Source organism: Hyla sarda, chromosome 4 (assembly GCF_029499605.1).
Source record: "Hyla sarda isolate aHylSar1 chromosome 4, aHylSar1.hap1, whole genome shotgun sequence".
NCBI lineage: Eukaryota > Metazoa > Chordata > Amphibia > Anura > Hylidae > Hyla > Hyla sarda.
Genome location: NC_079192.1, coordinates 122323640 through 122340655, shown reverse-complemented (window position 1 = coordinate 122340655; position 17016 = coordinate 122323640). Strand labels below are relative to the sequence as shown.

The 17016-nt window shown below is 39.4% G+C and overlaps 1 protein-coding gene across 4 annotated transcripts in view; it reads right to left on the bottom strand.

Moving 5' to 3' along the window:
• The window catches only part of CEMIP (cell migration inducing hyaluronidase 1), a 130609-nt gene that overhangs the window by 20077 nt on the left and 93516 nt on the right, over window positions 1-17016 (bottom strand). For all 4 annotated transcript variants that reach the window (XM_056571973.1, XM_056571970.1, XM_056571972.1 and 1 more), the window contains exons 12-17: window positions 5325-5494; window positions 4977-5186; window positions 4247-4452; window positions 3342-3411; window positions 2749-2877; window positions 1702-1787 (exon numbers count right to left, since the gene is read on the bottom strand). In XM_056571973.1, coding sequence (XP_056427948.1) covers window positions 1702-1787; window positions 2749-2877; window positions 3342-3411; window positions 4247-4452; window positions 4977-5186; window positions 5325-5494 — 871 coding nt within the window. The remainder of the gene's footprint in view (window positions 1-1701; window positions 1788-2748; window positions 2878-3341; window positions 3412-4246; window positions 4453-4976; window positions 5187-5324; window positions 5495-17016) is intronic.

Here is a 17016-nt window from a genome sequence, read left to right as displayed (position 1 = left end):
TGAGGACAAGCAGGGCTCTGTACACTGAGGACAAGCAGGGCTCTGTACACTGAGGACAAGCAGGGCTCTGTACACTGAGGACAAGCAGGGCTCTGTACACTGAGGACAAACAGGGCTCTGTGCACTGAGGACAAGCAGGGCTCTGTGCACTCAGGAAAAGCAGGGCTCTGTACACTGAGGAAAAGCAGGGCTCTGTACTCTGAAGACAGGCAGGTCTCTGTGCACTGAGGACAAGCAGGGCACTGTACACTGAAGGCAAGCAGGCCTCTGTGCACTGAGGACAAGCAGGGCTCTGTACATCGAGGACAAGCAGGGCTCTGTACACTGAGGACAAGCAGGGCTCTGTACACTGAGGACAAGCAGGGCTCTGTACATCGAGGACAAGCATGGCTCTGTACACTGAGGACAAGCAGGGCTTTGTACACTGAAGACAAGCAGGGCTCTGTACACTGAGGCTCTGTGACATGCTATGGGCTCACACATGAGGATGATTGACAAGCCAGGAGCCTGCACAGATCCCTGCTTGTTCTGCCCTCACTTCCTGTATTTGGATTCCTCATAAAGACACACAGGCAATAATTGCAGGGACAGCATTTTTTCACCCAAAAATATACACATTTTTTAATTAATGTATATTACAAATATACATATAATGGTATTATCTACATTATATAAAAAGTTTTAGTTAGCGACAGGTACATTTTAATGTTCAAATTTTAGCTTAAAAAGGGACTTGTGGCCAATGCAAAACATTTTTGAGATCTTACTGTCATCAAACACACACCCTTTTACAGCTTATTGATAAGCCCTCCCATTCCTCAGATATGAGTGTTTATGGTGTGTCTCAAAGTTTAGGAAATCAGTCAGATGGGCGTGAACTTAATTTTAATAATGGCAGTGACCAGGTGGGAGCGGGATTATACAGTCAGGAAGTGTGAGGGGGTACATTGATGTTCATATAAGCCTAATTCACACCCCCTGATCACTCCTTTTATTAAAATTAAGTTCAAGCCCATCTGACTGATTCCCTGAATTGTCAAACAAATATAAACTCTCATATCTTGGTAACAAAAGAGAGTTTAATAAAACTGTAGAATCAGGGCATTTTAAGCTATTTAAAGGGGGGGTCCACTGCCCCAGCATTCGGAACATTTTGTTTCGAACACTGGGTGCGGGCGGCCGCCACGTCACAGCCACACCCCTCTTGACGTCAAGCCACGCCCCTCAATGCAAGTCTATGGGAGGGGGCAAGGTGGCCGATACGCCCTTTCCCATAGACTTGCATTGAGGGGGGCGTGGTGTGACATCACAAGGGGCTTGGCTGTGAGTCACGACCCCCGCCGTTCCCACCCATCATTCTAAACAAACGCCGGGTGCTGCACAGAGATCGTGGGGGTCCAAGCTGTGGGATCCCCGCGATCAGACATTTTATCCCATATTCTTTGGATAGGGGATAAGATGTCTAGGGGCGGAGTACCCCTTTAATGATAAAACAATCCCATTTTTTTGGGGTTGGCCACAGGTCCTCTTTAATTAAATTGATATATTCTGCCTATATGCCAGTTTCTTCTGAGCATGCAATATGTATAGCGATAGCTATGCATTCTATCTTTGTTGATCCTGTCTACACAACATTCTTGTTAGCAAGATCTTTGTATTAAAAGCTCCTGAATATAGTTAAGTTACAACACATGCACTTACCGTGCTCCAACAAGTGTAAGAATCGGTCTCTTATCCTTGTCAGTGGCTTCCGTTGTTTTGACACCATTGTCAATGATCATTCCAGCCTGAATATAGAAATGGGAGATGTGAGAAATCCCAATGATACACAAGACTTTTTGTAAACCAAGCAGCTGGACTTGAGAAATGAGTCTGTAGATACCTTGTAGTGTGCAGGCCACCATAGACATTGCATATGCGTTATGAAATTCAACTAACTATAGTAGGAACTTAAGATAATTAATGTCTATACACTCTGGATCATATACTGTATATCAAATTTCCTCCAGAAAGCAAAAAATGTACATATTATATAGTTGAAATCCAGCTTAGGGTCATGGGTCACTTGAAGATGGCCCAGCAGTTATTATATTACCCTAGGTGACTGAGAGCACATTAGGTTGTACGCTAGATTTCCTTTCAAGTGATATTATTAGAATCACTAAAAGTAGGTAAAAACAGATGTAAAGTAAAAAAGAAAAAAATCACCAGATGTGAGAGTTGCGCTAATATTTATAACCATATGAAAATATGCACTTCCATTTATTGTATTATATTTAAAATGTATGAAAATTACACCTGATTGTTATATTAATCTATTGTTTCATTGTGTTGTTGCTTTCTGTTTAAAGAATTATAATATAGGGAATAAAAATTTTTTTTTATTATTGGTACAATCTAGCAATACATTTCCTGAAATGTACTTGATTTAAAGCTGATCTGTTACTATGCTATTTATAACAGCAGCATATTACACAGACAGGTCCTTTCTCCTACTAGGCAATATTGTGCATTTTGTCCAATAGTGGCGCCGAAAGAATAAAGCTGACTGACAACTATGAGGGGAATACTCTGTACCTCCTATGAGTCCATTGTATTTTTAAAACCACTGCTATAAGCTGAATTGCACAATATTTCTGCACCATTTTGGCTAACAAGAGATTGGACCTATTTCTGTAAAATGATGCTCTTAAATAGTGTGAGAATCATTATGTGTGATATATATGTGTACCGCTATGTCAGACTCACCCTGTAGTTGGAGTGTGCCCGATTATTGTGGAATTTTCCTAAGGGAGTGTGTTCAGACTTTCCTGGTGCATACATTCCCTCAGAAGGCCCGGTAGGTACATGATGAAATATGAACCAAAAACCAGTTTCCTGGAAACAAAATCATAATGCTTTTAGTCACACATTATAAAATATATCATTATTACTTCTACTTTTAACAAAATTATATTATTGTATTCAATCTATAATAAAACATTAAAATACTTTCCGCTTTGATTCTCCAGCGGAGGGGATTTTATACGAAGAATGTGTGGGATTATGGTGCTCGGGATATTTCATGTTTTATGTCTCTTAGAGCTATGTAAACAGTTTATATCTTCTCAATGGTCATAAAGAAAGGCGGTCCTGGCCAGAACATCAAGGTGAGAATTAGTAAGGTTAATAGAGCCTCTAATTACGTAGCATGCTTTAGTGAGCCACACTCAGCGGGAGCTTCTAGTGGATTCCAGATATAAGGTAACATATAAACTATTCCAGATGGACCGCTAATTTATGTCGGACTTTGCTTCTGTTCTATGACTAAGCTAGGCTAAGAGACTTAAAGATATACTTACTTCTGAGCCAGCTGCTGAGCAGTTGATGAGGTTGTTATTGGGATTGGCGATCCAGAAGGTGGAAACAGCACTGAAGGCAAAACAGAAAAAAACAAGTGGAAAATAAGTATACAGCATACTGAAAAAAACATTTGGTGGTGAACTTTGTCTTCAGACTGGTGTACAAAATGGCACAAAAAAACAAAACGATATACACATTTAAAAAACAAGGCTGGACCATTGTATCAATTAAGGACCTTTTGTTTAACCCCACTCGTCATGATTTGAAAGCTCTCACAAGCAGAGTCTTCCCTCTAAATGTATAAATATTTGTGTGTAATATTGTATATAATGTCTGATACTTGTCTATATTTGTACGCTCAGAATCTGTTGCCGCTATATAAATATTATTATTATCATTCTGCTCTTCTATGTCTCTTTACACACCAAAAAAAGCAGCAGTATAGAGGAACTTATAGAGCAGTAGTGATCAGTCTAAGCTGTGACTACAGTAAGCTATTGTGTAGTCTTTCTGTCACTCTCTTTCTGCCTTCACTCTATGAACTAACTCCCCTTCCCATCTCCCTCCACACACTACCCTGTCCACAGACTTGTATTGGCAGCAAGTAATATGATCTTTCAGTGAGACACTATTCCATCTTAAAAACACAGGACGAAACTGAGCAGTTTTTTTTTTTTTAGAGCAAATTAATGTTTAGTGTGTCTGTGTGTGTGTGTGTATGTGTATATGGGGGGGGGGGGGGCGATAAGAGGAGAAAGAAACACTTTTCTTGCCAAAATATAACACAAAGCTTCTTACAAAGTTTGTAAAAATTACTGTGACCTTTTAAATATTGGATAAGACTAGGCAATACAATAATAAATATAATTAATATTAACATTTGCTGCATCGCATGCAGACTTACTTGCAATCCTGCCTGGGTTTTGCTATATATCCCGGATAGGAACCTTCAGTTATAGTCTTGCACATTTTATTATCCCTGTCAGAAGGCAGTAAAGTCCCAGCTTTGATCAGAAAACCCAGGCAGTGGTCAAACGTGTTGCGTTCCTCAGGGCCATCTTCCGTGAAAAAACAATGACCAAGAATGTCATAACCCACAACGTCCTTAACCTGGGCAAGAAGAACAGCAATAAATATATATATATATATATATATATATATATATATATATACACACACACACACACACACACACACACACACACAACACCACATGTGTAACTTACTACTAAACAATAGTGAAGAATCCCAAACTATAGGCAGAGGCACTACAATTAAACCATTTAGAAGGCAATCCTATTCTATATTTTTAATGCATGCAACTGAAATGGATTAATGTACAGTTTCGATGTCTGATGCCCGACGTCTGGTACATTTATACCAAGATTTTAACTGGTATAACAGATCATTCTTAAGGTAAGTGTCAAACATAATTCTGTCTGGTATATAGAGGCACTTGGTGGGATCAGTTGTGAAGGGGATATCTTCATGAGCCATATGGAAAACCCATGAGATCACTTTGGAATCAGTTTAAAAAATGTTGTTAAAAATAAAGACTGCACTAAGTGAACTGGGCATGCTGGCCTCTAGCTATACTGTTTGTTTGGCTATGGCTGATACACTTAGATACCTACCAGCAAACCATTGGTGCCATGAACAGTAACACAACGAGAAAATGTATGATGAATGGAGATATCCTTCACATAAGTGGGAGGGTAATAGCCTCCTTTTTCATCTACATCACCAACTGTATGGAAATGAATGGGATAATGTCCCATCGATTGTTGTCCCATGTGTTTTAATTCTATGCCTTCCAAATGAACTGCCTTGAAGCCTTTACCAATCTGAAAGAAACAAGAAGAATCAATTACAAATTAACAAAAGTTCAAAAATGATTTTTTGACCAAGATTGCATAATTGTAAAATGTCATGTTATTTTCTGAATATACGATTGGCCAACCCATTATATATGTATTACATACCTTAATATGGCCTCCAAAAGTATCGAAGTCAAAGAATTTACATGCAGTGTTGTTGTAACAACCTTTTTCCATTTCTCCATAAATTACAATATTCCTACTGAGAAGGCCAACTTCTGCCCTCATATCAACCCCATCCATCTCTTCTCCAATATGGAGATACTTAGCGTGTCCTAAAGAATGAAAAGGAAATTTCCACTAGTTACAAAAAAAAACCAACAACAAATTTCTTCTACAGAAATCTTCTCACCTCTGAATTGGCGAAACATACTTGTAATTTAGCTAACAGAATCCCCTTGTAGCTCCAATAACAACAGATGGTCTAATATTAACTAGCTCGGCATTAACTTCACCAAATTCCAGTAAGATGCATCACTGTGCAAACAAGTGAGCTGACAAGTTAGTTCCCTATAGATGTCATTTCAACTTGTGTCTGAGAAAAATATATGGATACACTGACTACAATAGCCAAAAGGTCTTTTCTTTCTCCAGAAATAGCACTGCTCTCGTCCTTGAACTTGGCCTGATATTACACCTCATGCCTATCCAAGTGGAAAGGGCTGGGTTGCAATACAGATACAGCCTATGGACAAGAGTGCTGCTATTTCTGGGGAAAAGGAAACCAATTTTTAGTAATTTTGGATAATCCCTTTAAATTTAATACATATTTTTGACCCAAAATATACCAAAATATAACGTGATGACATGTTTGTATGACAAGATGTATCCTCTAGTGAGTAGTTTGGATAACACCATAGTATGGTTGATAAGGTAAGAATGTCACAGAACCCATTTTATTGCATCTGTTTTTACAAAGAAGGATTATAGATGTTGTCGGTTGATGTTGAAGAAAAACATCCTATGGAGGAGTTACCTAAATATTTGTAATTGATAAAATAAGTTGTCCCAAGGGGGTAGTGTGTCTCCCCGAGGAGACTGGCATACTGGAATATGGAGTTTTACAAGCCATGCCATGCTCCATGGGAAAAAGAAAAGCTCTTTTCCAAGAGAAAAAGAACATATTGCCGCCTATTAAAGGTAGCTTCCCTTTAAATCAATTTTTTACCCATAAAAAGGCCTTTAAACAGAACCCCTAACAGAGGGGTAACTTCTGGGAGAGTTTCTGTCCTCTCATAGAGATACATAGAAGACAGTAACTTCAGATCTAACCAATTAGCTGTAGACTGAGAAAAGTCAGAGGCGCCGTCATGTGGGTGTTTTTTGGGACCAGAACAGTGTCCAAATGGGGGAAATAACACTGTGCAATGAGAGAGGCTATCTACAGAGGGGTAACTATCCCTTCTGGAAGACTTTATGTCCTCTCATAGAAATACACAGAAGACAGTAAGTTCCAATCTAACCAAAGTAGATTGAGAAAAGTCAGAGGCGCCCCCACGTGGGTGTTAAGTGGCACCAGAACTGTGTCCAAATGGGAAAATAACATTGCACAGTTAGAAAGACCAGTCTGCCTGAGTAAGCAGAACACCTTACTGCTGGGCAGAAAATAAAGTGTTTCTTTAAGGAATGTTGAAAGACACGGCAGACAAGTACATCAGACCTGTCTAGCTATTTCATTCCTTGTCCTGCTCCTAAGCAGTGTATCACATATGTTACCTGTTTGGCTCTCCCCTACTAAAATTCCATCATAAAATTCCATTATATTCTAGCATTAGAGGATTACAAGACATGACATTCTCAGCCTGGTTGCGTGCAATACTTGAACTATCTCTGTCATGCCTGGAGAACCCATAAATGACTAGCCTCTCTGCTCAACTTACAGTGCACCTTTTATTACAAATAGTAAAATCTTCAATTGAACAATGGTGAACCATTCAATGAATGTAATAATAAAGTGCAACAAAGCCCCTTTAGATCATTCCCCCCCCCCAAATTCTATAAACATGTCAGTAAAAACAGTGTGAAATGTAACACTCAAGGTTAACATGTTTTCTACATAGACGGCTCTATGTTAAAGGGGTATTCCAGGAAAAAACTTTTTTATATATCAACTGGCTCCAGAAAGTTAAACAGATTTGTAAATTACTTCTATTAAAAAATCTTAATCCTTTCAGTACTGATGACAGGTGTCATCAGAGAGGATTTAGACAGAAAAGAACAACCTTAATCCTTCCAGTACTTATGAGCTTCTGAAGTTAAGGTTGTTCTTTTCTGTCTAAATCCTCTCTGAGGACACCTGTCTCGGGAAACTCCCATTTTAGAAGAGGTTTTCTATGGGGATTTGCTTCTAAACTGGGCGTTTCCCAAGACAGGTGTCATCAGAGAGGATTTAGACAGAAAAGAACAACCTTAACTTCAGAAGCTCATAAGTACTGGAAGGATTAAGGTTGTTCTTTTCTGTCTAAATCCTCTCTGATGACACCTGTCTCGGGAAACGCCCAGTTTAGAAGAGGTATGCAATGGGGATTTGCTTCTAAACCGGGCGTTTCCCGAGACAGGTGTCATCAGAGAGGATTTAGACAGAAAAGAACAACCTTAACTTCAGAAGCTCATAAGTACTGGAAGGATTAAGGTTGTTCTTTTCTGTCTAAATCCTCTCTGATGACACCTGTCTCGGGAAACGCCCAGTTTAGAAGAGGTTTGCTATGGGGATTTGCTTCTGAACCGGGCGTTTCCCGAGACAGGTGTCATCAGAGAGGATTTAGACAGAAAAGAACAACCTTAACTTCAGAAGCTCATAAGTACTGGAAGGATTAAGATTTTTTTAATAGAAGTAATTTACAAATCTTTTTAACTTTCTGGAGCCAGTTGATATATATATATATATAAAAAAAATAGTTTTTTCCTGGAATACCCCTTTAATGCAACACAGATAATAAATACTGCCGGGAATTAGAACATCAGCATGCCTTATTGTACATGTCCATATGTATGATAAGAAAAGTGTGCCCCTCGGTTTACAAGAACTAGTCAGGCTTAGTTAGATAGGGAAATTCCTTTCTATCAATGACCTGGATTCTGTACGTAAATTAATTAATCAAAATGTACATACTGCATAAGGAATTTGTGGATTAATAGTTACTGGGTAGTGAAAGATCCTGCCAAGAACGTTATATTTATACAGCTCCGAATGCCAAAGCAATTAACATTTTATTTCACTCTTTTTCAACAGCTAGAAACATTTGACACAGAAAGCATAACTTCTCAATGAAATGTAGCACAGATTACATAGTGAGAAACATGCAGAATCCAGTCTTATGCAATGGCGGTGGTATGGATCCGCTTCGTCTAACACTTATCTAAGGCAGCTTTTCCTAAAATGTGGCTCTCAAGTTATCGCAAAACCGCAACTCCCATGATGAAAGTTGTAACTTTGCAACAACTTGAGAGCCACAGTTTGGGGAACACTGATGTAATCCAACTGTGATCTAGCTAAACACACTCTATTATATGTGTATAAAAGTAATTAATGTATTTAACAGATTTCCAGTGCCATGTCGAGGACAATACAGTGGTCCCTCAAGTTACAATATTAATTGGTTCCAGGACGACCATTGTATGTTGAAACTAGAGATGAGTGAACTTACAGTAAATTCGATTCGTCACGAACTTCTCAGCTCGGCAGTTGATGACTTTTCCTGCATAAATTAGTTCAGCTTTCCGGTGCTCCCGTGGGCCGGAAAAGGTGGATACAGTCCTAGGAGACTCTTTCCTAGGACTGTATCCACCTTTTCCAGTCCACCGGAGCACCGGAAAGCTGAACTAATTTATGCAGGAAAAGTCAGCAAGCGCCGAGCTGAGAAGTTTATGACGAATCAAATTTACTGTAAGTTCGCTCATCTCTAGTTGAAACCATAACTCTATGGAAACCTTGTAATTGGTTCTGAAGCCACCAAAATGTCATCCAAAAATAGGAAAAGGTGAAGATTAAAGAAAAATAAGTAGATATCTAATATAGATAAAGTAAGTCCTTACATATAAAAAGAAATAAAAAGAAATAAGAATAAGAAATAGCTGCTGGAAGCTGTAAATCAATGTCTATGTCAGTGTTTCCCAACCAGGGTGCCTCCAGCTGTTGCAAAACTACAACTCCCAGCATGCCCGGACAGCCGTTGGCTGTCTGGGCATGCTGGGAGTTGTAGTTTTGCAACAGCTGGAGGCACCCTGGTTGGGAAACAATGGTTTATGTAGAGGACAGGAGCTTCTTCAGGGTCCAATACAGTACACAGTGTCCCAAATGGAGCCACCCTTACTTGGTGTCCAAAGGAGCAGCTAACCCTGGAACAGGTAAGGAGTAGTACAGAACTTGTAGTTCCTCCCTGTACTGTAGGGGGCGCTACCAGACAGCCATTCAGTGCTTGTACTTCAGTAATAGAGGTGATTTACCAGTAAAATGCCCATTCTGATTGGTCAGTACCTCCAGTTGTGACACGTTTCACAGATCTGGACTGTCTGTACATTGTATGTTAAGTCTGGTTTCAAGTTACAATGGTCCACACAAGACCATTGTATGTTGAAACTATTGTATGTTGAGGCCAGTGTAAGTTGAAGGATCACTGTACTAGGAAAGTGCAATATTTGCCGGAATCTATAATACTATAATGGAAGCAATATTTGTTGGGTAAATGCACTAATTGAGGCGATGTCAGCACCAGGAAAACTCTGGCAGGGCCAGCATAGCATGGTTGGGGGCAATACTTGAACTGTCACCTGTGTCATGCCTGGATAACCCATAAATGACTAGCCTCTGCTCAACTCACAGTGCACCTTTTTTAAACAAATGGCTCCCTTCAGGGCCTTCGTCAGAGATTCCATTTAGTAATAGCAAACACAGCCAGCCGGTCTGCTGCACAATGGACCCCAATGGAGCCAGACTCTATCGAGACAAGAAAATACTCAATGCAGCGTCTTTTTTGTCCTGTTAAACCCAATCTTGATGGAGACGCCCAATGAAGCCTCTGATGCAGATGTGAAGCCTAACATTGTGGTAGACTGGGTGCCTTCTATGCCTCTGTCACCTAAGGGCCCACATATATCTGAGGCTAGTCATAAATGTATAGACTTATATATTCACATGGAAACCAGGTACAAAAAAATCTATGGTATAGGTCTCTGGCCATCTGACAATTATCAAATATGTTGCATAACAAAAGAGTCCTTATTGGCATGTAGTGTTGCTCGCGAATATTCGCAATAAGAATTTTATTCGCGAATATCGCATATTCGCGAATTCGCAAATATAGCACTATATATTTGTAATTATGAATATATATATATTTTTTTTTCACAGTACACATCACAGTGATCACCCCTTTCTGCTTCCAGCTTGTGTGGTGTAAAGAAGTCTCTAATACTACTGTGTGAGACTGGCGTGCGAATGTTCGCATATGCGAAAATTTTCATATGCAAATTTTCGCATATGCAAATTTTTATATGCTAATTTTAACATATGCTAATTTTCACATACGCGCATTTTCGCATATGCGAAAATAAAACACGAATATTACGAATATGCGAATTTAGCGAATATATGACGAATATTCGTCCATATGTTCGCGAAATATCGCAAATTCGAATATTGCCTATGCCGCTCAACACTATTGGCATGACATATTCAGGTATTCTGCAGAGAATTTAAGAACCATCCTTAAAAATGTAATGAAGATTGAACTACCACATGCCAACTACATAGACTTACATGGTTTTACAGTAGATGCTGTACATCCACCAAATTATTTTATTTCGCAAATGATCACAAGTTAGACACAGACTGAGACTTCATGCACGTGTTTCTCTCTACACCTAGACATATGGTTTGACTATTGCATTTTATTTAATATAAACTCCATTGAGAATTTACCATAGCATTACATCCACTTCACAGAAAATCTATCTCCAGGAAGAATTTAAGATAACATTTGTTCTTTCTTTCCTTGCATGAAATGTGTTGTCTGTTAGTAAAGTGGAGCAGAGCGACTGTCCCACTTGTATGCTTTTCATTTAATCATAATGCAGGTCATGCTAAGCTTTAATCACCCGAAAACATGCCAAACATGCACAGTGCACCGGCTATATTAAACCCGCTCTGCAGACTTGGCGCAGCCCACAACACTAAAGATATTTTGAAACATTTAATTCTAAAACAAAAAATACCCCTTTTAATGACCTACTCGAGAAAAAAAAAGGAATGCCTTTAATTTAGAGCCTGAAAAAACACACGCTTCCCCTAACAATACCAGGAGCAGAGAGTTTCCATGATTCCTCCTGCCAATGTTCAACTGGGTTTCTAAGAGAAAATCAGGAGTACAACAAGAAAGAGTCATACATTGAATCACAGATTAAAATAAAGAAAAAAAAATGAAATGATGTATATTTGTATACAGTTTATCATTGTTTCACACTTACATTATGACATTACGAAGCTTTGGAAACCCATAAATACCTACTCGTTGACTAACACAAACTAGTATGCAGTTGCAAAACTACAACTTCCATCATGCCTGGACAGCTGAAAGCTGGGAGTTTTCCGCCATGGGCTCAATGCATGTTAGGCGTTGTAATTTCCCAGAATGCTGTCCTTGCATGTTGGGAGTTGTAGTTTTGCGACAGCTTGATGGGATCAAGCATGATAGGAGTTCTAGTTTCCCAGCATGCTGTCCGGCCATGCAGGGAGTTGTAGTTTCACAATAACTTAAAAACCTTAGCCACTAAGGGTGCGTTCACACGGAGTAAATCAAGAGTAATTCATGGCGAAAAATTTACGTCCGGAAAAAAAGGATTTTATTTTCGCGCAAAATTCGTGGGCAATTTGCGCGGAATTGCGCGTGGAAATGGGGGAGAAAGAAGTGAAGGGTTTTTCAGCCATTTCCGCGTGATTTCCGCACAAATTGCGTTTGAATTGTGCGCGAATTCCGCGCAAAAACGTCGGGCGGATTTTTTTTTACCATTGACTTCTATTGATTTCTTCTAGCGGATTCCGCTTGAAGAATGAACATGCTCATTCTTCAAGCAGAACTGAATTCAGCGTCAGAATTCCGCTAGCAGAATTTCCGCCTAAATGGGTTAAAGTGTCTTTATTAAGATGCATAAACAGAATTTATTGGAGAAGTGGATGAGACATAACTGTGTGATTGAATCACTTTTTTCAGCACCCATGCTCCATTGTAGAGGATTGAAGCTCATTGGAACAAACTTTGCGGGGATCAACAGTACAAGCGGAAATTAGTAACTTTGTAACATATCTTATAAGACAAAAATGCTTCTTTCTCCTGTTATCAAGCTTCTTTCTTCCCCCTCTTCTGTGAGACTATATTTCACTCTGGAAATTACAGCAGCTTAGTCCTATGTCTGCAAAACATGCCAATACAAGTCTATGGAGGTGGGAGGAGGGATCTTCACCAACCAGCTCTAGGAGAGCTGAAAATTAGAGATGAAGCCTCCAGAGCAAAATTCTGCTGAAAAATACCATATACAAGGTATATAATGGCAAGAAATAGTGCTGCTCCTGATGTACACAAACAGCATAGCTTATCCTAAAAAATCACCTGAAATAACAGGTACGCTTTAAGCGTTCTTTGTTTAGAACACTAAATTCCGGTTGAAAAGCAATAAAACAGTGCTCCATAAATACAGTATAATATTACATTATAGCTCATCCAGCATTAAGAGGGTTGGGGTTTTTATTGAGAATTCCTGCACCCCTTGTTTCATCCTATCTATGTTGCAGGGACAAAGGGGGAATTCACAAAGACTGGCATTTTACATCATCCTGCTGGTGTTAAATTAGCCAGAGGTGTTAAAAAGTGCCCCATTTAACTCTGACTAAAATCTACACCAGCTAGGAGATGGCATAGATTTAAGCTAAAACGTATGCATTCATTTAGCCTATTTTACACTGAGCCCTGCCTAATATTTGCTAAACCTGATACACTTGCTGAACACGGCATTCATGGCAATGTAAAAGAAAAAATTATATATATATATATATATATTTTTTTTTTGCACAAAACAGGGGTTATACAGAACTGTGCTACTTTTTGATGCCTAAAACACAGGAGTACATGGTAAATAAATTCCCCTCATATTAATTAATTTCTGGATATAGTTTTTGTTCTTTAGTTAGGCATCTTTTTCCATTGCCTTGTAGCTTCTTAGACATACCTCCAGTCTCCTCAGACTACACATACCTACTGAGATAAGCTAGAAAAACATTTTAGTTACACAAGCTGTTAAAGAATATAACTTAAACATTCATTTCTCCTAAACATCAATGCAAAGTGAATATATTGTTCTAAAGGCGCAGTTAGCAGATAGCAATGCTCTCTGATGAAAAAGTCACATAATACAAGTTCACTATCTATTTCAATAACATCCAGTCCTACCAAGCCCCTCCTTATCCACCCATAAAGGGGTACTCCGGTGGAAAACCTTTTTTTCAAAGAACTGGTGCCAGAAAGTTAAACAGATTTGTAAATAACGTCTATTTAAAAATCTTAATTCTTTCAGTACTTATTAGCAGCTGTATGCTACAGAGGAAATGCTATTCTTTTTGAATTTCCTTTTTGTCTTGTCCACAGGGCTGTCTACTGACAACTCTGTTAGTGTCAGGAACTGTCCAGAGCAGCATAGGTTTGCTAAGGGGATTTTCTCCTGCTCTGGAAAGTTCCTGATACGGGCATCAGGTGTCAGCAGAGAGCACTGTGGACAAGACAAAAAAGAAATTAAAAAAGAAAAGAATTTTCTCTGTAGCATACAGCTGCTAATAAGAACTGGAAGAGTAAAGATGTTTTAATAGAAGTCATTTACAAATCTCAAAGCGAAGATGTGATATTCGGCACTGCTACTACTGGCTAAGCTGGACTATGAGACGGGCATACGACTAGGACAAACCAGTAGAGATGTGGTGGTGCTCTGACGTAGTGGCAAAGTTCAAATCTTCAATACAGTGGAGAGTTAGAAAAACATCGGCACTCACCAGTCTTCTCTTAAAAAGCTTCTTTATTGATACATACTCACAACATGAAATGCAGTCAGTTAGAGGGATCTGTGCAGGGAGGGTAAGTAGTAGGAAACAGACTCTGTTTGGCTCGTTACACGAGCTTCATCCGGCCATATGGCCGGATGAAGCTCGTGTAACGAGCCAAACAAAGTCTATTGCCTACTACTTACCCCCCCCTGCACAGATCCCTCTCCCTGACTGCATTTCATGTTGTGAGTATGTATCAATAAAGAAGCTTTTTAAGAGAAGACTGGTGAGTGCCGATGTTTTTCTAACTCTCCACTGTATTGATAATTTACAAATCTGTTTAACTTTCTGGCACCAGTTGATTTAAAAAAAAAAAAAAAAAAAGTTTTCCACTGGGAGTACCCCTTTAAGGGTGGCTAAGGAAGGGCTTGGTAGGACTGGATGTTACTAAAACAGATAGTGAACTTGTATTATGTGACTTTTTTCATCATGTTATTGTAAGATTAGAGAAGAAATCTTATCTTTCACTGAAGTAACACTATTTTATCTCAAGTTATATAAATAAAGCTGGCGGGAGGATACTTTGAGGAATTTTTGCAAGGAGTCAGCAAGTGTTTAAGTGTCATGTTTATATAAAACAAAATGTTCTCGCCACATAAGTACAATATTAGGATCATTTGCAATGAACATAGGGTACATGAAGTATTTTTTCAGGTCATCTAGATCTGACAGGTTTGAGGATGGAATGCACTGTTCACTAGTGATCACTATAATTCTCATAGCCCATCAACCATCTATCCAAGCCTTTAGTTTTTGAATAGAAATGGAATCAGCTATTATGACTGTATACTCTATGGTCTCTCTTCTCAGTAGCATTATATTCATTGATCACGCTGACAGAATGAAAGCTGATCATCATGTTGTGAAAGGCTATATCAAAAGTAACAACCAATATGGCTGCACTTCCTGTTGTCACCAAATTTAAGTGGCTTTTCTAAATTCTCACTAATTGTCCTTATCATTTCTCAAGAACACTTAGGGCTAGTTCTCATTAAGGAAATTTAGACGGAATTTGCAAGTAATTTGACACGGATTCCATGTTAAATTCCGTGCAAATTCTGCCTTGAATCAGACTACCATGGATTTGAATGGGATTTCCGCAACTCTGTTTACACAAAGTAATTTCCGTACACCCACATTTCACCAGGAGAATGGACATGCCAAATTTTCTGGCAGAATCGAAGAGTAAAATCCCATGAAGTCATTGGAACCTTGTATTTCTGTGCCAAACTCTGCTTCAAATTCCGCGCCAATTCAACATTATTTCTGCTTAATTTTATCAGGGAGCAGAAAGAGGATTTCTATGAGGAAATTTTAGTGATTACATTTTCCTCGCTGTGTGAACATACCCTAAGGCAGCATGTGGCTTCTCAAATGTTGGGGATGTTATAGAAGTACTGAAGCTTGGCACTAGGATCACAATCATGCCACCGGCAGCTAACACTAGGATAAGAGCCATATGACTTGATCTGGGATTTATCCCTTTTAATATCCAGCATGGTTCAACAAAATTTGTCCCATCTGAAGCTGCTCTGCAAGCATGTATACTCAATACAAGTGAGCAGCCACTTAATATCACTTCATTCCTACTCATGTTAGAACAACATACTCTATGTAGTCCTCTATGTCGTCTGCAGTCCTAAGTGTCTCATCATGGTAAAGAGCATGCAGAAAAATTGCCAGAGAGGTCTTAGCCCAATTAGCATTGGATTAGATGTGTTTTTGGTAATCCAGGTCCTGACTCATACCACAAAGATGTTATAAACCCACGCAGACATTTTATAACATAATTGGAAATATTATTATTTAAAGTTTCTTATTGCTAAGTGACAAGTGATTGAAAATGATGTTATGGAGCGTGGAGATGGTTATAAGAGGTGCCAAAGTTTGTGCTCCATGCCTGTGTGTAATAAAGAACAGAGCAAGGTCAAACTAAACTTAGTTTTTGAGATATTCTAACAGATGTTTGCGAGGATGAATAGAAAACTGGAAATATAGTTCAGTGGAATGGCACAACGTTAACTACACTGCTCAAAAAAATAAAGGGAACACTTAAACAACACAATGTAACTCCAAGTCAATGACACTTCTGTGATATCACACTGTCCACTCAGGAAGCAACACTGATTGACAATCAATTTCACATGCTGTTGTGCAAATGGAACAGACAAAAGGTGGAAATTATAGGCAATTAGCAAGACATCCCCAATAAAGGAGTGGTTCTGCAGGTGGTGACCACAGACCACTTCTCAGTTCCTATGCTTCCTGGCTGATGTTTTGGTCACTTTTGAATAATGGCAGTGTTTTCACTCTAGTGGTAGCATGAGGCGGAGTCTACAAATCACATAAGTGGCTCAGATAGTGCAGCTCATCCAGGATGGCATATCAATGTGAGCTGTGGCAAGAAGGTTTGCTGTGTCTGTCAGTGTAGTGTCCAGAGCATGGAGGCGCTACCAGGAGACAGGCCAGTACATCAGGAGACCTGGAGGAGGCCGTAGGAGGGCAACAACCCAGCAGCAGGACCGCTACCTCTGCCTTTGTGCAAGTAGGAGGAGCAGGAGAAGCACTGCCAGAGCCCTGTAAAATGACCTCCAGCAGGCCACAAATGTGATTGTGTCCACTCAAACGGTCAGAAACAGACTCCGTGAGGGTGCTATGAGGGCCCGATGTCCACTGGTGGGGGTTGTGCTTACAGTCCAACACCATGCAGGA